Genomic DNA, 25,324 nt, shown 5'->3' on the forward strand with positions numbered 1-25,324 from the left:
TATTAAAATAACTTATTTATTTTAATAAATAATAAATATAATATTAGACAATAAAGTATTAACAAACAACAGATGACACAATTTTAATTAATTTAATATCATTTATATTGTAAATTTTTTTTAATAATAAAATTTCTTCATTAATAAAAATAACGCTATTCTATTATTTAATAGTAAAATTGAGAAAAATAAATATATTAATAAAAATTTTAATTATAAAATTTTTGATAACAAAAGCAAATAAAGTAAATAATAATATTTATTTAAAACAAATTCTATATTTTTTTGTAATAATGCATAATTTTTTTATTTCAAAAATATACCAATTTCTTAATTTAAGTGACACACATACAAAATATTAATATATAAAATATTATCATCACTATATTAATAATGAAAAAATACATAAATTTAATTTTTATAGGCTTTATTTAAAATCAATAATTCATTTTTATATATTATAAGAAGAAATTTACAATTTTTGAAACTTTATTTATTGTATTGACAATATAAATATAATATAATATAAAAATATGAAATCAAGATTTATTATATTTAAAATATTTATTATATTATATGTAAAAATGAAATATTTAATAATAGATTTAATGATAAAATGAAATTTATCTTTTCATTTTATATCATTTATTTAATGTATTTTCATTTAATGAATGTTTTTTGTTTGTATATTTTGTTTTTTTTAATATAATTATTATAATTTAGAAATGTCTATTATATCGTTTTTCAATAGATATATTTTCTTATGCGATTATAATAGAATTTTTTGCGCATGCATACTTAAAATATTCTTAAATTATATTATATGATTTATGTACTTAAATTATAATATATTAACTTACATTAATTTAAATTATATATATGATTTATTTGGAGATTTTTTAAAAATCTGAAGAATATAAATTATTGTATAATAATTTTAAAATATTAATTTAGAATATTAGAATATATTGTATTTTTAATTGTGATATAGTGACAAGAAATAAAATGGTAATAAAATATAAATATATCATTTTTTATCTCAAGAACTTATTATTTAAATGAATAATTCGAATAAATATTAATTCAAAATTCATTTAAATGCTAAGAACAAATTTGAAAAAAAAATTAGAATAATAAATAAATTTTGTATCAATAAAAATATAATATGATTATTCGAAGAAACTAGATTCATGTTAATGAAAAATTTATTTCTAATTTTTATAATTTTCAAATTATTGGACAATAAAGATATAATAATTATATAATAATTTTAATCAGAAAAAATAATATAAAAATTTGATAATAATTAAACATTTACTATAATATATTAAGAAATTAATTATTAATTAATTATTTATTTTCATCGAACTCAAATGACTAAATATTTATGTATTTATAAAATTTAAATGTAGATAACTCAAATATTACATATATGATATAAAAAAAACATAAAATATTCAAAATATAATATGTATTTTGATATTTATGAAATCTTTATTTATTTTATTTTTTTATTATAATAATTTAATTTTTCATAATTTTTCATAATAATTAAATTTTGTATAAAAATTTATAATCTACATATAAGAATTAAAAAATAACTATAATAAATGATAAACTAACAAATAAATTATTTTTCAAATAAATTTAAAAAATAATTTTAAAATAAGTTTTAAGAAAACTTTTTTAAAATATCCTTAATAGATTTTATCTCAAGAACTTATTATTTAAATGAATAATTCAAATAAATATTAATTCAAAATTCAATTGAATTTCAAATTCCGAATTTTTCTCGAATTTTTATTAAACTTCAAAATTTTATTTCTAAAATAAAAATATAAATAAAGATACAAATAGATAAATAAAAATCAATTGAAATAATTTATTATTTTATATTATATTATTATATATTATATATTATATATTATATTATATTATATATATATTAAGATTATCTTCTTTGTAAATGAATATTAAGATTACATTCATTTACAATAAAATGTATCCAAATCTAAATTTTATTAAAGCGAACATGTAACTGAATTACTAAAATAAATAAATCGGAAATAAAGAAACAAACAAAAATGTGTGATTGGTTTTCTAACGTTCAGAAGAAAATTTTTTTTTCCGAAGTCAAAGTTATTTTGCTATTGTTCTAGGAACTCATCAGGAATACGATATATAAGGAGCTACAAACTATAGCGACATATTATTTCGATGGTAAAGGAAAAGCATTGCGGCCGATGGTAGCGATTCTCATGGCACGGGCTATCAATTATCACAAGGAAAGAAAGTGAGTTTAAAAAGATTCTTTTTTCTTTAAATTTTTTCAAACTCATCAATAAAATTTTTGATATTTCAGTTACAATTATGAAATTAGTCTTCATCATAAAATGTTCTGGTTTTTTTTTATAAATTATTTGTGAATAATTTAAACATATCTATAAAGTTTAATTCAATAATTAAAACATAAGATGTTTATATAATCAATTTCAGATATTGAAAAAAATATAAAATATCATTCGTATTTGATTTTTGTATAATTAAATTTTGGACCAAATGTCTAATATGTTATTTATATAATAATTTATAATGAAATATTAATTAAATTTTTAAATTAAACAATTAAAATAAACTTTCAGGATATGGATGGTCAAAACAATCAAAAGTCAGGAATCTATGCTTCGATATATATATTTTTATTATTATTATTTCGATAATTTTAAAAATTGTTTTTGAAGATTTGCAATTGTCTTTTGTATTAACAATGAATTTGAACTTCTTCAAATTTTTCAGATTTTTAAAATTCACAATATAGTAAAATTTAAAATATATCAATAAATCTTCTTCCTTTTCCAAGCTATAATCTAATATTTATAAAAACGTTAAAAATTAATAATTTAAATAATTAATAATAAATTTAGCCCTCGAAATCTAAAGTAATATTTATGTTTTATTTATGTTCTATAAAATAATTATTTTAATGTTAATGTATTTTAATTTATATTTTTCTTATTCATAAATTTAAAGCAAATTCTCAATGTTCTTATATATTCTTATAATTGAATTATATTTGAATTTATATAGAATTATATAATATATAGAATTTTGGTTCAAAATCCTTTGTTAATAAAGTATGCATAAAATATTAATATTGCATTAAAAATGATATATTTTTATATGTAGGCAATCATTACATTTTTATATATTTCTCAATGAGATGAGAATCAATCACAAAGTATTATTGTATACAAAAAATAGTGTTCAAATTATTTGTAATCATATTATGTTATTTATATGATTTCTTAAATACATTGAATATTATGAGATGCCTATATCTAATCCTAATATAGTAGCAATATATCCATTATTATTTTCAGAAATCAAAATAAAAAAATATATCATTATAAATGTCTTTTTAATATTCAACATATTGAATCAATCATTATAAATTAAAAATATAAATTTATATTATTAATAGTTGAAAAAATTTTTAGAAAATTTTTAAATTACTGAAACAAAAGTTTATATATTAAAACATATAGGCTAATACATTAATGAATTTTGATTTTTTTTGAATGCTTATATGCTCAGAAATTAATTATCAATTTAAAAATTCATCGTAATTGATATCTCATGATTTGATATAAAATTTAAAATTGAGAATAACAAAATTGAAAAATACAAAAATTGAGAATTAAAAACGAATGAAAAATAATCTTATTTTTGTTTATTCTTATCTTTTTATCTTTTCTTAGTATTAATTTGCTTATAGTTACTTATCAAACAAAGTTAATTTTTATTCTTTATCGTTCTTTTTCACTTTTTTTTTTTATTAAATAGTAATATCTTTTTTTGATAAATTTAAATTATTTATATAATATACTTTGAAATAATGTTAATTTTATTATTGTATATGTTCTAAAGCACTTATTACATATCTTGATTTTCAGTATGAGATATTCAATTAAAAATTATGTTTTTATTGTTCACTAAATAATTTTATCTCATTATATATTATTTTATTTTTATTATTTTATTATTTTATTATCTATTATTTTAGTATCTATTATTTTATTTATTATTCTGTATTATTTTAGTTCATTTATAATATAAGAAAAAAATCTAATTTAAAATTTTTTTTATATATGAGAATCGAAAATATTTTCATATATTTTTATCATTTGGTAATGTTATCAATCGATAATGTTATCATATATTTGTCATATAGTATTATTTAAATGTTATTTAGAACTAAAAATTTATCTGAATAAATTTTTATTTGTTATATTTATAATAATAAAATTTGAATAAAAATTTTTTGTTCTAACAATTAAATATTATTTTATTAACATTATTAACATTTTAAATTATTAATTTTTATTCAATTTTATAAAAATAATATTTTATTTATTTATTTTTATATATATTAAAAAAATATTTCTTTAAAATTTTGATTTCTATTGATTTTGGCTTAAAATATAAAAAAATAATAATTAATCTTACATGAATCTTTCTTATGATATATTATAAAATATTTTAAAATAATTCTATATGTATATAAAAATAAGAAGAATAATATTTTCTTGTTTAATGCTTTCATTTTATGAAAATTAATTTTAACAATTTCTCAAAATATAGGAACGACTTAAATATAGGAACAAACAACAATTTGATTTTGTATTATTATTATTATATATAAGCTATTATATTTAAAACAACGATTTTTATTCTACAATCTTATACACATGATATTATTGATATTATTATTTTAACTTTCATAAGTTTATATACCATTAAAAAAAAATAATAATATTAAAACATGTGGTTCTCAAAACTATTCAATTTTGATTTAAAATAATTTTTATTACTATTTTTATTAAAAATAAAATATTTTACATGATCAAATAATTTCGCTTATATTGTATATATCTTTGATTTGTTTTAATTCTTTACTTGAATTTATTTGTATTTTGCAATAATGGAGAGATAATTTTTACCTTGCGACAAAAATGAAATAATAGTGTATTTTAATGTATTTATTTATAATATTGTATTTACTATTACAATTTTTATAATAATTTTTTTATTAAAAGATTTATATTAAGATTTTATATTAAAAGATGATAATTCTAAAAATTCTTTATTAGATCACAAAATATTTGAAAATTATAATTAATTAAATAATTAATTAACTAATTCGTAAATAATAAAAGTAACTTTAATTATTAAAATAATTTTAAGTACCTATTTTCATATAAAAATTATAATTAACATATAAAAAATATATAACATATAAAAAAATATAAAACAGATAACATATAAAAAATTAATATATTATAATATTTTTTATCATAAAATAAAAAATATCATAAAATTAAAAGACAATAATTTTTTAAAATTAGATTTAAAAATTGATTTATTTTTATTAATTTCTAAAGATTAGAAATTAGAAGGATTAGTTTAATAATATGTAAAATATATCTTAAAAAAATTACAATTTGTCAAAATTATAAAGAAAATTTAAAATCAATTTTTTATATTTTTTTATTTAAATTTTTAATGAAAATCTAAAAAATACATTAGCAATTTAATAGATTTTTTTTTAATAGATGTCACTTATATTCAACAAAAAATTTCAACAAAATTGGTTAATAATAATATTGCAAATATTAAAAAATAATGAAAATCGTAATTTTTCATGATTTTTGATTTAAAATTTATATAGATTTTTATATTTTTCTTCCTTATTGTTTATTCTCTTGCTCTTATGTTTTAATCAATTTTCAGAATATTTCTTTTATTTTATTACTTTGATTACTGACAAATAAGCAAGTTGTAAAAAATAATTATTTTCTTTATAACAATTTTAAAATTTAACTACATGATTTTGAATATTGCATAAAAAACGATGCCTGAATTGAATATTATCGAAGGACTATCTATAGTTATAGAATTACAATTGTTTATATTGTAATATAAATTTGAATGAATTATTTGTGATTATGATTAACGATTAATTGAATTTCGTGATTTTTAATCTAAATTTGATTCTAACTATTAATCTAATCTGTACTGTATTTAAATTTTTATCAGTTATTTGAAAAAACTGTCGCGAGTTTTTTTCAAAGTTATTTTTGACAAAAATATAAACAAAAGGGAAGTAAAAATATCTATGGTCGCATTGGATGACAATTTTCAAATTAAATTTTCGTGCATAAGTCGTGTCGCAGTGTATAGGGGGATCTTTGATTCCATTTCTGTAGTGATTCATCACAAGACATTTGGCGCACAAGAGTGACTTAAATAATTATCGTTATTATTATATCTTAGTCTCGAGTGATTGAAAATTGATTTGAAAAAATAGAAAAAATACTTGTTTAAAATTGAAACTGTTAAAAATATTATTGAAAATAAACTCAAAGTATCTTAACCGTTTGAAAAATCTTTATTGTTTCTAAAAATAAAAAAAATACTTGCTTGTAAATTGTTGCTAAAAATTGAAACTGTTAAAAATATTATTATTGAAAATAAATTCAAAGTATCTTGACCGTTTGAAAAATCAATTTTTTTTAACAGATAAATGGTAATTTTCTGAAGATTTTGTTTACACATAATCGTCTAATAAATTTATTTCTTTTTAAAATAATTATATATTATTATCATAATAATATACTAATTATAACTTTTTAAAATAATTTAAAAAATAAATAATCATTAGTCCAAAAAAAATTTTTTAAAAGTTATTTTAGATGATATATTTTTTGAATCCATAATATATTTATTATAAAAAGAAAAAAATTTTTTAAAAATAAAAATTAATTAAACATATCAAATTATTATATTTAAATTAAAAATTACGAAAGAAAAAAAAAGTATGTTTTTTACATTAGAAGTTAATTTTTCATTAACATATGATATTAATATATGATAATAAAAATAATCTTATTCATCTACATTATTGTGATAAGCAAGAAAAAGTAATATCGTTAGAAAGCATCAAAAGAATGGCCGGTCTTTCTAATTCATAAATCTCTTTGAAAGTAATTACTTGTCGTTGCATGGCAAATGGCGACAATGAATATGAATGAGATGTTTCATGAATGAAAACTAGCGTAACGTACGTTATCACATATATTCCAAGAATCATAAAATATTATATGTGACTTCGTGGATCATAATTAGTAAGTGTGTAACAAAAACTTATACAATACAATTTTGTCGATCACTATTCAAACAATCAAATGTTCCTTTGATTATTATTTGACGATATCGAAAAATCATTTTAACAATTCATTGTAATAAATTTTATCCGTTACTATCTGCAAATTTAATATCATAAGTGTTTTACAATTATATATAATGATTAATTTTAATAAAATTTATAATCAGTTACAAATATTTTTATATTATACTTTAGAATTATTATATTTTTCATTTAATTTGAAAATTCTTTTTTTTTAAATTTTAATTGTATTTGATGAATTTATGAAGAAATAGCAATTTCTGTGATCTATCCCTTATGATAAAAATTTATGCAAAAAAATAAATAAATATATATATATATATATATTTTTCTTTTTAATTACAATCATTTATATGTAAAATAAATACTTAGATATTATAAATTAGATAATTTTAGTGTTGAATTAAAATTTTTTAAATATTAATAAATAAAAATTTAAAAATATTAATATATAAATAAATATATAAATAAGAAGAAATTTAAAAAAAAACAAAAAAGATAGAAAAAAAATTCATTTTAGAAAATGAAGTGTACACAGAAGTACATAGAAATTAATAAAATATTTATAAATTTCTGATTTTATTTTTTTTATCATGTTTTGTAATTATATTAATAAATTAAAAACTAAATTTTTCAATTTATATTTTCTTTTTCATTTATTAGCGTTATTTTTCTTATTTATTATTGCAATTTTGTTATTTAATTAGAGTTATGGAAAACAGATTTTAATTTCTATATATATCAAAATTAATTAAAAAAAATTCTTCTTTTTTCAATAATACATAAGAAACAAAATATGAAAAATAGGCAAAAGTTTTATGATTCGCCATTTATTTAATTTATGATTTATTTTTTTTATAATGACTAAAAGTAATTGTAAGATTAATTTTATTTATAAAAAAAATTTTTAATAAAAAAAATTCATTAAGAATATTAGAAATATAAATATTGATACATGAATAATTATATATATATATATATATATATATATATATATATATATATATATATATATATATATATATATATATATATATATATATATATATAATATGGAAAATATCAATTTAAAAAATAATGTATGTATTTTTTAGAAGATATTAAGAAATTCTAAATAATATTCTATTGCCAAAATATCTCCTAAATTATGAAAAAATGCTTAATTTTTATTTTTTTCTTTCTTGTTATTATATAAAAAATATATATAAGAAATAAATATAAGAAAAATTTAATTATTTTGAAAATATTAATCTTTATTATATTATATTATTATATTTATATTTTGTATTTAGATATATTTATTAAATATTTATATTATATAAGAAATGTATAATAAAAAAAATATTAAATAATGTTTCATCAAAAATTTGATCATTATTAAAATTTAATAACAACAATATGCCTCTAAATTAGTATTTAATAAACTTTATTTTGTTTGATAATTATCGGAGGGAAATATCAAAAAATATATTTCAAACATCATAAGTAAACTGCAAATTATATATTTATATGAATATAATATACATTATGTATGTTATGTAAATAAAAAAACAGACAAATAATATATACAATCAATAAATTTATTTTTAATATAATATAATGTATTTTAATATAAAATTTTTATGATATAGAATATTACTTTTTTTTTAAAAATATAATTTATAATTTTTTAGAAAATATAGTTAGTTTTATATACTATCAGCTACACTTTTCTCTATCAAAATCCGTAAGTACAGAAACTTTAATTCTACTATCAAATTCTTTTTGATAAAAAAAGTGAAAGATACTAATTATATGCTTATATAAAATATTCATTTTATTAAATTAATTACGTTTATTTCTTATTATTATTGTGTAATGTAATTTTACTATATAGACTACATCATAATAGAAATAAAATATATTATTAGTTATGATTATTCAATAGATATCATTAGTTATGATTGAATTATTTAAATTAATATTATATTATATAATAATATTATTACATAATATAATATATAATATATAATATAATATATTTAATTATTATATAATATAATATATAAATTATTTTTATTATATTTAATATTATTAATAATATCTTATTGATATCAATTTTATAAATTAATATTATTAATATTAATTTATTAATAATTCTACTTTACATACATTATTATTGTTACATATAATATTAAAATTTTTTGGAAATATTTACACATTTTTGCATATAAATGTCATGCTTTTTATATATTTAAAATTCAACAATCTAATAAACTTAAAAAAGAAAAAAATAGATAGTTATTTTTGCAATATTATGATAAAAAAATTGATTTTTATCTTAGAAATTATCTTAAAAGATATTTCCTAAATTTAAATAAAATATAAATTATAAGTGTACAGTAAATATATAATTGAATCATGTTATGAATATGAATAAAATCATGTTTTTTATTCATAGTATTCAAATAATCATATCATTCTTATTTGAACTTCAGTTTTGATTTACAATGTTTTTAGAGCTAAATAAAAAATAAAATAAATAATTATTTCTTTAAAATAGAATTACAAACATTGAATTAGAAAAATGGAATAAAAATCAATCGATTCATTTCAGTGGTCTCTTGGATTCGCAACGACAAATAGCGATGATTTCCGAGATGATCCATAATGCTTCCTTAATCCACGATGACGTAATTGATCAACCAGGCTTCCGTCGTGGCAAACCTTCGATCAATGTTGTCTGGAGTCGAAAAAAGGTAAGATTTTATAAAAATATGTAACATCGAATTGTAATAAAATTTCTTTCATTGGAATATCCATTACACGAACATTCTATTTATGAACATTATGTCGTGAATATTTTATTATAAATAATATTAAAATTATATATATATAATTAATTGTACCATATATATAATTAATTATACAATGTATATAAATATATACTTTATGTAAATAACAATATATTGTCAAGACGAATATATTGATAATTAAAAAAAAAATATGATATTTAAGAAACATAAATATACGAAAAATTTAATAAAAAATATTATATAATAATATATAATATATAAATGTTGATGTTATATAATAATATATAAAATCAATTATCATATAAAAGATAGAAAAAAAAATAATTATGGTTATGAATTAAACAATACTTAGATTATATGTTATCTTATAATACTAAAAGATTGGATTTATTAAATGTATTCTAATAATTTAATTATATACATTTTTATTATATTATACATTTTAATTATATATCACATACATACGCGCGTGTTTATGCCTGTGTGAGTATGTAAAGGAGTCAAAAGAATAAAGATATACATATATCTTTTTTTTGCATGTTTCTAATATATTGTTCACGATAGAGAAAATAATTAGCCAATGACAAGGATAGTATTATAATTAATTGGAAAATATTGCACTCTATTAAATAGTTTGGTATTTAAAATCTTTTAAGTTAATCAGCATTTAATGGATGCAATGGTCAATTAAATAAATTTATAGTATAGATCGGTAATTTTGAAAAATAACTAAAACGATAATGAAAAATGATTCTATTATTAATCATTTAATATTAAATTACTACAAAATTTAATTTAATTTAATTTAATTTAATTTATCATTAATTTATCATCTGACTTATCGAGATTATAAAAATATAAAATTTATAAAAATATAAAAATATATAAAATAAAAACAGCAGTCGAATATTTAACAAAAATAATATTTAAGAAAAAAATTGTTAAGATTAAAAATGCACAATTTTTACTTATAGATTAGTTATATGATCAATTATTTTCAATTTAGTGTTTTAAATATATCCTTTTTAATTTCATTTATATTTTTTTAATAATCTCATTATATTTTTTGTAAATAATTTCATAATTTTTTAGAATTATAATAAAATGTAGATTTAAAATTTTAGTACTCTATTATCTACTATGATTTATAAAAGAAAAAATTAGAGGCAGCATTATAGGATGTTTTATATCGATGTCGCTTAATATTACTTTCAGAATTTTTGTTAAAATAAACATTTATGTTTGTTTCATTTCTATTTTTCAACATAGTATAGTATAATTTAATATTTTCTGTTTCTGTAGAATTTTTTTTAGAATGTTTTCTCTTTCATTGTTATTAGAATAATCTTAAATAACAATGAAAGTGAAAAGAAAGTTTATGAGCCAATTATTATATGCACTTAGTTTTCGTCTTTTAAATAGTAACTATACATAAATTATTGTATTTTTTTATTGAATATTATTGAATATTTTATTTCATGCACTGTTTACTTATCATGAAAAAAGATTATGTTTTGCAAAATGATTTTTCATGAAAATCACTATAATTAATGAAAAACATGATCAGATATTATATACAATAAAATAATAAAATTGATTTTAGTTATTTTGAAAAAAAAAATTAATAAAAATATTACATTTATTTCTCTAAATAAACTCTAGTCCAATAATCTAAATTTTATGAATATGTTATATATCTTTCATTTAATAAAAAATTTTCTAGCTTCTAGCTTCGTTTATTTATTTTCTTAATCTTTTTAAAAATTACAGAAAAAGCCAGAAAAATTTAGCATTATAAAATTAAAAATTGACTTCTCTTTGAAAGAAAGAAATAAATATTTTAAATTAATAAATAAATTAAAAAAAAAATTTCTAATCATTTCTTAATCAATTCTATATTTTTGAAATATTATATTTGTAATAATTATAATCATATTTGCTATTTTTATATTTCCAAATTTTTTAGTGGCTATTATCTTTTCTAAAATTTTCTCTTCTCTTATATTATATATAGTATAATAAATAAATTCGCATCTGATTTAAAAATTTCTTACAGTAATTTAATAAAGAATTATTCGAAATTAATAATTTCTATTCCTAAATTTTTAATCTTCTCTCTAATGAATGTTAGTAAAAAACTTAATTGACAAAAATTACTATCTTTTCATCTAATTTATGCATTTATAATTCTAATTTTATGCAGTTTCTTTTTCCTATAATAATTAATTGCATTTTCAATTTTTTCTTGAAGAAACGTTGAAGAAAGATAACAGAGGTAATATTTTTTCAAATCTCGCCAAATATAGCTATCAGATTGTATACAAATTAAAGATTCCTTTCCGGTTCCAGATTAAGAAAGTATGCATAGTTGGCATAGGTATGAATTGCATTAGCCTCCTTTCTTTCCCTCTCTCTTTTTTCTTCGATATTTCAGAGAAAGATATTTTCTTGTTTTTGATATTTCATCAAAGAGAGTTTCAATTTCCATCGATTAATGTGTGCCCAACAATTAATGAGAAAATACCAAAATTCATGGTACATCATGTGAAACGTGTTCAAAGTGTTTAACCAATCGACGAGAAAACGATGGTTTTACATCATTTTGCAGGTGATGATATAAATAATAAAAGAGAGAAAGGTAAAAGAGAGCATATTTTTTTTATATACAAATAATTTACGAATGAATTTGAATATTTTTTTATTTTTTAATGATATATTATTGATTTATTTTTAGTAAAATTTTATAAATATATATATGAATTATACAGTATGTTTAATTTATTGTGATTGATTCAAATAAATAGAAATAAAAGTTCTTTAATATAAAGAGATACAATATTAATTTTAATAATTTTTTTATAGATTAATATTGATACGTCATATTGATAGAAGATCAATTTTTATTGAATTTTTATTGCATCAAGAAAGAATTAATACAATTATTTTTTTTTTAAATATTAAATTATTTATTAAACTATATTATATTAAACTATCATTCATATATTGTGTATTAAAAGTCTTTAGAAGATGAATTCCATTTATTGTAAAAATTCATAAATTTCAAAATAAAATTCATAAACTATATGAATGACAATGAGAATATTGAAAAAAATAGAATATTGTTTCTTGTTTTTCATAATATTTTTATGAGTTTTTGAAATTATAATATCTCCTAAATTAAAGATTTTTCATAAAGAAAAATAATAACTAATATATTTTTCTAAAAAATAATAAACACCGATTAGTAAATTAAAAATTATATAATTCTATTTGAAAAATTAAAATTAATTTTTATATAATTTATGTTAATTATGGAATATTGCTTAACTATAATTAATACTATTTATTTATTTATATATTTATTTATTTATTATACAATTTGTCTTTTTATGAATATTATTGTTTAAAATACTTTTTAGATTTAGATTTTTTTTATTTAAAAAAAATTTTTCATAATTTTTTTATCATCATACATGGAACAATTTTTTTTATTGAAAATTCATTTCAAGAATCATTTTATGAAATAAAATTAATCTTGAAAATTTTAATGTTTTTTGTTTTTTTAATATAATTTTTAATAATTCAATATAATTCATAACATGAAATATTATTACATAAAGTATTAGTTAGAAAATTTTTGAAAATTACAAAATGTTTTATTATCTTATTAAAAAAATATTTCTAAACAAAATTGTATTTAAAATATAAAAACATTTTGAATTTTTAGAAATTGATTTTATTTCTTCAATATAATATTTCACAAAAAAATTATTTATATATAACTTACTATATTTACATTTATATTTATATTTTTTTATTAATAACTTGTTATATATAACTTACTATATTTTACATATTAAATTGTATTGAAATTGTATTGCATTAAAAATAGTATTTTCGTGGTTTTAATAACACAATTTGTCATTTAGCTTATATAAGTTATAAAATCAGTTTTGAATTTATATATTTTACATTTGTATTACATGTATTTAAAATTTTATTATGTATTAGAAATATATTAAAAAATTATAAATAAATAAAAATTAGTAACATGAAAAATATAAATAATTTTAATTTATCATATTTGAAATTCTACGTTGATATTAAATAAATATCACTTTTATAATTTTTATTTTCACTTTTAATTTTTAATTGCATGAAATAATTGTTTCATGTATTTCATAATTGTTAGTATCTCCGTGATCGATCCCGTAGATTTTTCAGAGTTGGCTAATTTTCCATATGCATTATTGTATGCGATTAAGATTTTTTAATAAATAATTCAAACTATATAAATTGGAGAAATAAAAATAAATGAAATTCATTGAATAAGTTTATTGTACGAAATATTACTAATGAAATTATAGTTATACTAACTATATTTTTTTATATACAGATATTTTTATATTTATATATATTTTTATATTTTATATATATTTTTATATACAGATAGTTTTTAAGAGTCTAGATTATTTTAACAAAAATTTTTACAAAAATTTAATTTAATTATATTCTATATGTTCTACTGATTACATTTTACTAAAAAAAACTATTACGATTGCTCTTCGGGTCTTTTTCATTCTTGTAAAAAATCAAATCTATAAAAAATTAAGAATAGAGAAAATGGAATCATGAGAGATAATCTTTCGGCAAACAGCCATTAGGCAGCGGATTTCTTAATCAAACTGAATCAAATCCGGATATTTAGAACCGAATCGGATAATGATCTTATATTAACGTATTTTTTATAAATTAGGGAATTTTCCAATTTTTAAATGTTTAAAGACAAACTGAAAAAATTTCTTATCGGACAATCGTATTACAAGATTAGTGTAATTAGTGTAACAGTAATGTCGTATAATATTAATATTATAATTTGAATTTATATATTTATAATATCGTATTAATATTTTTGTTATTATATATTTATTTATATCATAAAATATTTTTAATCATAAGATATTTATATCACTTTCAAAAATATCATTTAAAATTATTGATTAAAAAGAAAGAATAAATCCTGCAATCAATCAAAAAAATTTTAAATTAACAGATATATTCATATGAATTAATTGATAGACAAAGTATTTATAAAAAATTCATCTATTTTTCTAAAATTTTATAATAATTATATTTTATATAATATTATTATTTGAAAATAATAAACTGTATCATATTTATGTATTTTAATGATATTTTATTTAATGATATTTATTTATGAAATTTTACTTTATATATAAAATGTTCTATTGTCATAGTTTTTCTTTTGAATATTAATTATTCTTTTTTCCAAAATGATTTTAAGTTAAGCATTTAAAAAAATATTCAAGATGATTTTTGCTTGACAGATCAATTTTTTTTATGAAGATTCAATAAATCAATTGATTGTTTTATTTAATGTATTATAATTATAAAAGAAAAACAAAATTTTTAATTTAGTCAACTTATATATTTATTAACTTCTCAATATCAATAATTCATAAAGTTTTCAAAAATATTTATGATCCAGAAAATCTGAGTGTTCTAATATTAATGAAAATAATCTATTTCTCAAATCTTAATCACTAAAATCGTATATATTCCAAAAAAGAAATAGTTTTAAAGTCTAACTTCTTTGGAATCTTTAAAATCTAATAGTTTTTATATGAATAGAAAATCTTCAGTCCTTTAAAATATTACAAGTAATTTATATCAAAATTCATATTCTATATATTTGAAGTTACTTATTAATTTTTTCGTTTTATGTATTCTAGTTTAATTATATTTATCAGTTATTCATATTTTTTTTATTTTATTCAATTACATTTTATTGACAAAAATATTTATAATTTTGTCATGAATTTTAAGTTTTAAATAATAAGCTTCTTGCATATAAAATTTCCAATGATACTTGGAAATGATTATTGGAACTAATAACGAAATAAATATATTCGAATAATAGAATTTTTGAATAATAGAATAAAAACTTATTCTATATTAAATTTCATATACATATGTGAATCAAATAGTACAAATAAACGAATAAATACTATATAATAATATATTATATATATTAACATAGTTATTTTTCTATCTCAATATTGAAAAAACCACTGGTATAAAACTATTATTTAAGTCTAAATCATCATTTTTTCCCAATTTTAAACTTTATCAAAAAGTATTAGTATCTGATGAATAATATGTTTTACATAATTTTTTATATTTTATATTACCAATTATGAATTTTTCAATACCATATGCTTGTACTAAGTTTGTTATTTATCATTTTTCAATTTCTTAATAATTTCATGTTTTGAAATAAATTTGATGATATCCATTTCCTTTTACGCATTTATATATTATTAATTATATGTATATATTTCTGTGAACATTTCAAGTGTAAATATTAAATTGAAATATTGAAAAGATTCTGTTTTGATAATTATGATAGAAGAATATATGCAAATAACATGTTTACGACATATATGAGTACAAATTAATACAACGAAATATAATTATAATAATATAATATAATATAGAATGTTTGGATAACATAAAGTTCCGGATGCTTGAGATTTCAATGTATTATATTTTAGCAAAATAATGATTTTTATATGATTAATAAGATTAACAAAAAATGAAGTTAGTGCATATTTAATTTTTTGACTGTATTTGCTTAATATAATGTTTTAAATTTATTACAAAAGACATGCTAACTTAGTCAAATTTTTAGTTAATTTTCCTGGAATATATTTAAATTTCATTATTTTTAATATTTAATTACTATTTACTATTAACTATTTAAGTTTCACTACTATTTAACATTATATTTACTAAGTTTTTTTATTTAATATGATGTAAATATAAATAGTATTTAATTTGTTTTTTGATAGAATATTTATTAATATTTATAGAAATATATAAAAGCAGAAAAACATATATAACAAAAGTTATTAATGATAAAGATACAAAAATAAAACAATTTGATAAAATATAATCATTTGTATATTTGTAATTGATAACCAAAAATTATTAGATTACTGTTCAATTACTTTTCAATAGATAATTTTTCAGAATTAAATAATAATTTAATTCTGATCTTTCCTGAGATAATAATTATAAATAAAATGTTTTATATACTTGCTTACAAATAAAAGTTTTGAAGTTCTAAATATCTTTTTTTTTCAATAGTTTTTGAAAAAATAGTAATAATAATTAATATATATTTTTCTTAATATAATATCGTAAATTCATTTACAAAAAAAATGAGCCAGTCAACTACTTATTTGATTTATTACTATTGTTATATGATAAAAGTATTTTATTTTCTGCAATTGATTTATTAATTTACAAGTACAATTTATGTGTATTTTAAAATGATATGCAATTTTAAAAACATATCTAATAACAAAATACCAAAAATATTTCTAATATTGATATTTTTCATGACATTGAAAACCGATTATTTTGTTATATTCTATACTATGGTTATGTTAGCCATGATATTTCATACTATGTACACACTTAGAATATTTGTAACAGTAATAATAACAATTTATTCTTATTGCAAATGCAGAATAATTTAGATTACAATGTTCATTGGCAATATTGTATTATATGATATGAATATATTGCTTTTATGTGATGTGATGCTATAATCTATCCAAGTGAATGCATATATTTTGCTACTTATGTTATGTATTTGTAACTAAGAAAGTAAAAGTAAGTTTTTGGTCTTGAATTTCTGCTTTCTATTTTGTATTTGTTTATTCTCTCTGCGATTTTTAATTGTTCTTTCTGAATTTATTTCGAATTTATTTTTGAATTTTAATTCATATTTTTCAAGTCTTTTCAACTCTTTAAAAAGAAAAACATTTGCACTTTTAAAGATTTCTGTTTATTTTATGTGCAATGTATTAATGAAAGAGAGACAAAGATCAAAGTAGAATATGATTCTTCAAATTTTTTAAAAAAATTTAGTGGATAGATAAAGGGTTCAATTCTGAAAAATTGACAACAGCATTTTTTCGTTAAATTCAAGATTCATACTATTCATCTCCAAAGTGATTTCCAGAATTATATATTTGATTAACTAAAAGTAATCCAATGTGTCTAATGGGTAAAAATTCTAAAAAATAAGTTTTCTTCAAAAATAACGAAATTATCAATCATGTCTTAAATCTGATTTGATAGCACTTATATCACTCTTAAGTCATCATATCTATTATTATATTTTAAGTTCATAAATTCAACGAAAAAAATTTGTGAACAAAATTATTGTTAAATAATTTTAATTTTATAAGAATCATCCATATTTGTATCATATCAATTTTATATTGAATCATTATAAAAATATTTCATTCTAGAAGGAAATAAATACTTAATATAAGATAATTCTTAAATATATGTCTATATTATAATAAAAAAATACATTCAAAAATATGTACAAAGTAATATAATAAAATAAGTATAAGTTAATTTAAAATATGTTGTGTAATAATAAAAATAATTTATTTAATTAACAAAGTTCTAATATTCTAATTGAACAAATACAAAGTTCATATATATGAATGAATAAATAATATATGAATTCACTAGCTATCAATTCATAAAATTCTATGAGTTCTAAATGTGAAAGAATTCATTTGAGATTAAAAATTCATTAGATTCAAGAAGATTTGAGAATCCAAATAGTTTAGAGTTAATTGAAAAGTGTAATAATATTTTATGAAATTCTAGTTATTGATAAGTTCAAAATTCTAAAAAATTATTAAATTAGAAATATTCGATTAATTTTTATTAATTCAAAAATTAAAAAAATTCTTTTAGATACGAGGTATAAAAAAATTCTTATTTTTCTTAAATTTGTAAGAATTTATTCTTTCTATTTTTTCCTCCATATTCATTTTGCGAGATCACGATGGTGCAAATAAAATATCAATGTAGATCTCTTGGTTATGTGGCATTTTCAATTTAGGAAAATTTTTTTAAATTATAATGAATAAATTATGATAATGAATTAAAGAAAAAAGAAGTATTGTACAGAAATCCCAAGAAAAATGATTGGCTGAAAAATAGTAAGTTCCACTCGAGTTCCAAAATCCAGTTATGCCAAAGTTTTTTAAAAATATTTAACATCATTTAACAAAGGTCTTTTAGATATTTCATTTAAAAATCGTATTATCTCATATTCTTTGTTAAATATATATCTTAACAAATATCATATGAATATATATTCATTTTAGAATTATAGAAAATTAAACAAAATGAAGTATCTGCTTTGTACACATTGGTATGTATAGCATTAAGTTCCATTCATTCGAATATAAATAGTGAATATTCTATTCCATTTATATTTTTTCTTTTTTGAAAATTAATAGTTTTTAAATAGTTTTAAAGATAAGAGTTTAATTTTTTGATTGATCATAGATCCATTTCGTTCCATTGGTTTATAAAAATATTGTTTCGAATATTTTATTTAATCTTCTATAACTCCAAATTTTTATATATATCGAATATATATTCATATAACATTTTTTATTTACTTTTGTCTTAGATTTTTCAATAAAATATAAATACACATAAAAAGAATCTTGTATTTAAACAATATTTTAATAAGTTTCAGCGCTCTAATAAGAAATATATTGTTCATACAATAGAACGTATAGAATGTTCATATAATATTTGAATATTCTGATATAAAAAATTTTATTATATAATATTTTGTACTCAAGTAATAAATATGTTTACTCAAAATAATAAATATGTTTTGCATATTTTATTGGTTTTCATCTGGAATATTCTATGTGATATATTTATTTTTGATAGAAAAAATTTCGTTAGATTAATTAAGTATTACAAAGAGTTAATTTTCGTTATCGCGTTAAATTATGATTCCTTTATCAAATAAGTATATATTCATTATGTATTTATTTTTTTATTCATCAGTTTCAAAGTTTAATATAATATAGTTTTAATAATTCGATATTTAAAAATTTTCCAAATATATCGATCTTATTTATAATTATAATATCGTATGTAAGTAATTATACTTGTTGGAAAATATACATATATATTAAACAAAAAATTTCTAATTGTAAGAAATTAGAAATTGTTATTTAATCATATATTATAGTTATATATACTTTCAGTAAATGTTTATGCAATTTAGAACATTAAATATTGAAATACTTCGATTAATTGAATAAATAATATGATTCATAATTTTGATGAAATCATATGATGATTTATTTATAATCATTAGTCAACTATTGCATTTGATTCAGTAAAACATTTTTTATATTTTTTACATTTTTTAAATTATAATTTTGGATACAAAATTCCCAAATTAAAAATTGTTTGTGATATATATATAAATACATATAATTATTTTATATATTATTCATATATAAAATTTTTATATTATATTATATTATATTCTAATATATATAATATAATATATATGTATTATTTTAAAATATGCATTTATGTATATGATAGAATAATATAGAACTCTAAATCATTTCTATATTTATTTCACAATGTTGATATTATTCGAATGCAATATAATATAAAATATGCAAAATGAATATAAGATATATGTAAAATATATACATAAATGTATACATATATACAAAAATGTGTTAGATAAAAATGAAAAAAAAATATTACATATTTATAAATGTAAATCACTATTATTATAATAAATTATTATAATATATTATTATAAATCACTATAAATTATAATTATCGGTTTTAGATTAATATGCAAAATATATGAAATATATTAAATGTATAAAAAATATGAATATTACATAATATTCAATATAAATTTTAAACTATAAAATAATTTTTTCATGTTATCGGATATAGTTTAATTTTTCTTGATAATTTTATTAATTTATATACTGAAAAAGAATATCATATAATGATATAAAAGTACATTTTATTTTGTGTCAATGATATGACAAAACTTTTTTTAATATATTAAAATTTTTATATAGAGTATATTATATAATGATTTTTCATAAACTTTATCAAATTAAAAAAAATGTTTTATAAAATTATAAAATTAATCTGTTTTTTTAAAAATTATAAATTACAATGTAAAATATTTCTAAAAAATATTATTTATAGTAAAAGATCAAAGTTACATCGATGTTGTATATTTTTGACTTTTTTTATTATATTCAAATTCAATCACATTACATACTATATCCTTAAGATAAGTTTTAATTTAAAAATATGAACTTAGATGACACAATATTAGTCTTAATAACTATATTAACATTGATCTAATTGATTAAACATTTACGATGCTATTTTTTATATCTCGGTCATATTGTATACAATCGAGAAATTAAATATTGAAAATTATGAATGCTGAAAATGAAGAGCATATCAATACGATTTATGATGTAACGATTTATGATCATATATTAACGGATGTACTATTAAAATAGAAGTCCACACAAATTACGTGGACATTGGCATTCTAGAAATAAAAAAGCATTCTTAAAAAATTAGTAAAAATCAAATAAATAACAAATATAAAAAAATGTATTAAAAATAGCAAAAGAAATATTTAATGAAATATTATAAAAGAAATATTTATCTATCTATTCTTTATAAATTAATAGTTACATAGAATGAAGAAAGGAGCAAATGTGCAAATAGAAGAACATAAGTCAATTCATGAATATAACAGAAAAATTAGAAAAAATAGATATTAATAAATCCCTATTGAATTATTTGTTATGCTATTATACCATTTTTTCGAATATTTTTTTAAGTTTTTGTACAACTATACTATTTAAGAATAATCTATTAATAACAGATTTTCTACTTTTATTTAAAAATAAAATTAATGAAAAATAGATTCGAAGATCAAAATACAAATGCACAAGATGAAATTAAAAATAATATATTTTTAATAAGGAACAAAAAATGACAATGTAAACACATATAGTAACTATAATAAAAATTCTAATATACAAAAATATAAAATAAATGAAATATATGTGATAAAAAAAAATATAAATTAAATATATTTGATTAAAAAACAAGAAATCGAATTACCGAAAAAAAATAATAAATATAATTACATTAATTAAGCCAATGATAAATAATTTTAATTACTGTTTAAACAAGTGTACTTAAACAATAATTAAAATATATGCCATATGTATAAAAATAGTAAATTGATCAAAATTAATCAACATATCAATATTGTATATACAACTATCAAATAGTCTATATAATACATACGCGATATTAAATTAATTAATTAAGTATTAGAAGAAAGATAATTGATAAAATTAGATTACGTGATGCTATCATAATGCTTAATTTAAGACATTAATTTGTTTTTTTTATCACAAATAATAAAACACGGATACATTTAATTTTAATAAAAATCATCAATTTTATTAACAATGTCATTAAATGTATATAAAATGCTAAAGAATAGGTTCGAAGCACTCGAAGTACATTTAAAAATTATAAAGCCTGAGTTTTAAAAAGAAATTAGAAAATAAGGAAAAATTAGATCCGACAAAAAAAATTTCATAAAAATTTAAAAAAAATTTAAGACATATAGTGATAGGAGATAATTACATAGTCCTGAATAAAACGGCGTGACTGAACAAATCAATAGATCTTTAATAGAAATAAATAAGATGCATATTAATTAATTAATATTATAATTAAAAAGCTATTTAAATATTGTAAATTGAAGTAACAAATAAGTAAGTTAAAAATAGATGTTCATTCTTTACATTAAACAATTTAATTTAATAAAAGCATAAAGTAAAAGACAACCACATGTAAGATTTATGAAAACATTTGTATCTAACATTACAGTCAAACATAGAGCAAAGCCATAACATTAGAGAAAAAATGTTGAATAGGAAAATTTTAATCAAAATTTTAATAAATCATATATAATGATTAGATATAATGATTAAATATTCAAATGAATCCAAGATATGTAAATCTATGTACAAATAATAAAATAAAAAGATAAAATGTACTCTTCATAAAAAAGTTTCGATATTTTTAAGTATTCATTAAAAAAAATTAAAAAGTAGCTATAGGTTTTTTGCTCTTCATAAAAAAGTTTCGATATTTTTAAGTATTCATTAAAAAAAATTAAAAAGTAACTATAGGTTTTTTGCCTAAAAAAAAATAAGAATATATGAAACATAAAATAATGATAAAATAGTCTTAAAAAAAAAAGAGAAACAAGAAGAAAATATCAAAATGAGAAAAGAATTAGTAAAAAAATATTGTAGCAGAAAAATAAGAAAAATTTGGAAGATTTTCATGAAACTATTTCAAATAAAACTTAAAAATCCATTAAGTCTAAGTGAAATTGAATATAGAAATGACAACAATTTTGATTATGTACTCATATATACAGAATACAAATCACTAATGCAGAATGAAACATGAAAATTAATTTCAAGTCTTAAAAAAGGCTTTTTATTAAATAAATAACTAAATAGCTAAAATAGAAAGGAAAATAATTATATATATAGAATACAATCTATATAGAACAATCTGAACTATTCTCAAGAAAAAATAAGAATTAAGATTTTCAAAAAATCTTTATATAGATTAAAGCAATAATAGAGCATGATATGAAAAATTAAACACTTGATATATGAATGTGTGAAAATCTAATATTTATTCTGTATAATTATAATTTTAAAAAGTTAATCATTTTTGTCAATTATTTAGTAATTTAATAATTATTAATGTCAGTATTAGTAATTTATTAATTTTATCTAATGACTGAAATGAACTCGATGAGTTCCCATCATAATGAAATATATAATAATTATTATATTAATATAATTAATATATTAAAATAAAAATTCATTTATTAAATTTATTTATGAATCAAAATTTATTCAATCAGAAATATTTTATAAATTAATGAAACAATAATATTAAAGATTAAATTAAATAAAAAAGAATACATTTTATAAATGCTATTATAAAAATTAGAAAAATTTAGAATATAGAATTGTAAACTCATATCAATGCTTATGAAATGTAATATAGAAAAAAACATTTTCGGAAGAAGAAAAGAATCAAATGATTTTCTTATAAAGAATTAATACCAGATTATTTATATTTAACTAACAATCACTCGCTCCAATACTTTATTCACAATCAGCACACTAAAATGGTTTTATTGGAATCTCACCTTAGTCTTTTGAAAAAAGAGAGAAAATCTCAAAATAAAAATCTCATATAACAATTAATTACGTTAATAAATATATAATAACTAATTTGGCATAAATAAAATAATTTATCATGATATAATTTTGTATTATTAATTCCATTTTTAGATTTTTAAATTAAAAATTATCTCAAGAACATCATGAAGTTTATTGAATTTGCTTGAAAATTAAATATAACAATATAAATTCAGAAATATGTTATAGAAATATGAATATAAAAAATTCAATATGATTTTGATCTTTTATTGAAAAAAATATTAAAAAAAATAAATTAATATTTTTTATATATTTCATTATTGTTATTAAATTAATAATAGAATTCATTAATTATATTTTTTATTTATTTTTATTTTTTATTTTCATATGCAAAATAATAATCTATCGATAATTCATTCATATCCAACTTGAAATTAGCTAATTTCACTTATATTTAAAATATTTTCGATTTATGTTTTATGTAGAATCATTCTCTCTGTTATGTTTTATGTATGATCATCTGTGGGATCATTTCATAGAAATTTATATCAAACTATTACATTTATAATAAATAATCGTTGATTTTATATTTTTATTATATTTTTATATTGTTTTAATCTTTGAAAAATCTAAATTTCACAAAATATACGAATTGCGTATGATATAATTGGATATTAATGTATGTTTAATTGCTTATTTAATTATCTATATTTTTATAAGTTATATTTATATATAAGTTTTTATATAAGTATATAAAAGAAATAAAAGTTTTTATAAAAGAAATAAATTCAATTGAATTTAATTTAATTTTTCGATAGTATTTATTGTACTTTACAAATATATGCAACTTATTTAATTAATTTAATATAAATAAATACAATAAAATATAGAATATAATAATATAAATGATAAAATATAAAAAGAAATCACAACAATTTTTGCGTTATAAAAATATTCAAATACTTAATAAAATAAATAAAATATATTATCATTCAAAATTAAAGAAATATTCAATTTTTATTAAAATTGTTGAAAATTTTGTTGATATATAAGCATTACATTTTCATAACAAAAGATCG

The 25,324-nt window shown here is 16.6% G+C and overlaps 1 protein-coding gene across 2 annotated transcripts in view; it reads left to right on the forward strand.

Moving 5' to 3' along the window:
* The window catches only part of LOC108003947 (all trans-polyprenyl-diphosphate synthase PDSS1), a 173,773-nt gene that overhangs the window by 128,704 nt on the left and 19,745 nt on the right, over positions 1-25,324 (forward strand). For both annotated transcript variants that reach the window (XM_062083310.1, XM_017066541.3), the window contains 2 exons: positions 2,160-2,293; positions 9,843-9,984. In XM_062083310.1, the coding sequence (XP_061939294.1) occupies positions 2,160-2,293; positions 9,843-9,984 (276 nt within the window). The remainder of the gene's footprint in view (positions 1-2,159; positions 2,294-9,842; positions 9,985-25,324) is intronic.

Source organism: Apis cerana, linkage group LG12 (genome assembly GCF_029169275.1).
Source record: "Apis cerana isolate GH-2021 linkage group LG12, AcerK_1.0, whole genome shotgun sequence".
In the NCBI taxonomy this organism is placed as follows: Eukaryota; Metazoa; Arthropoda; class Insecta; order Hymenoptera; family Apidae; genus Apis; species Apis cerana.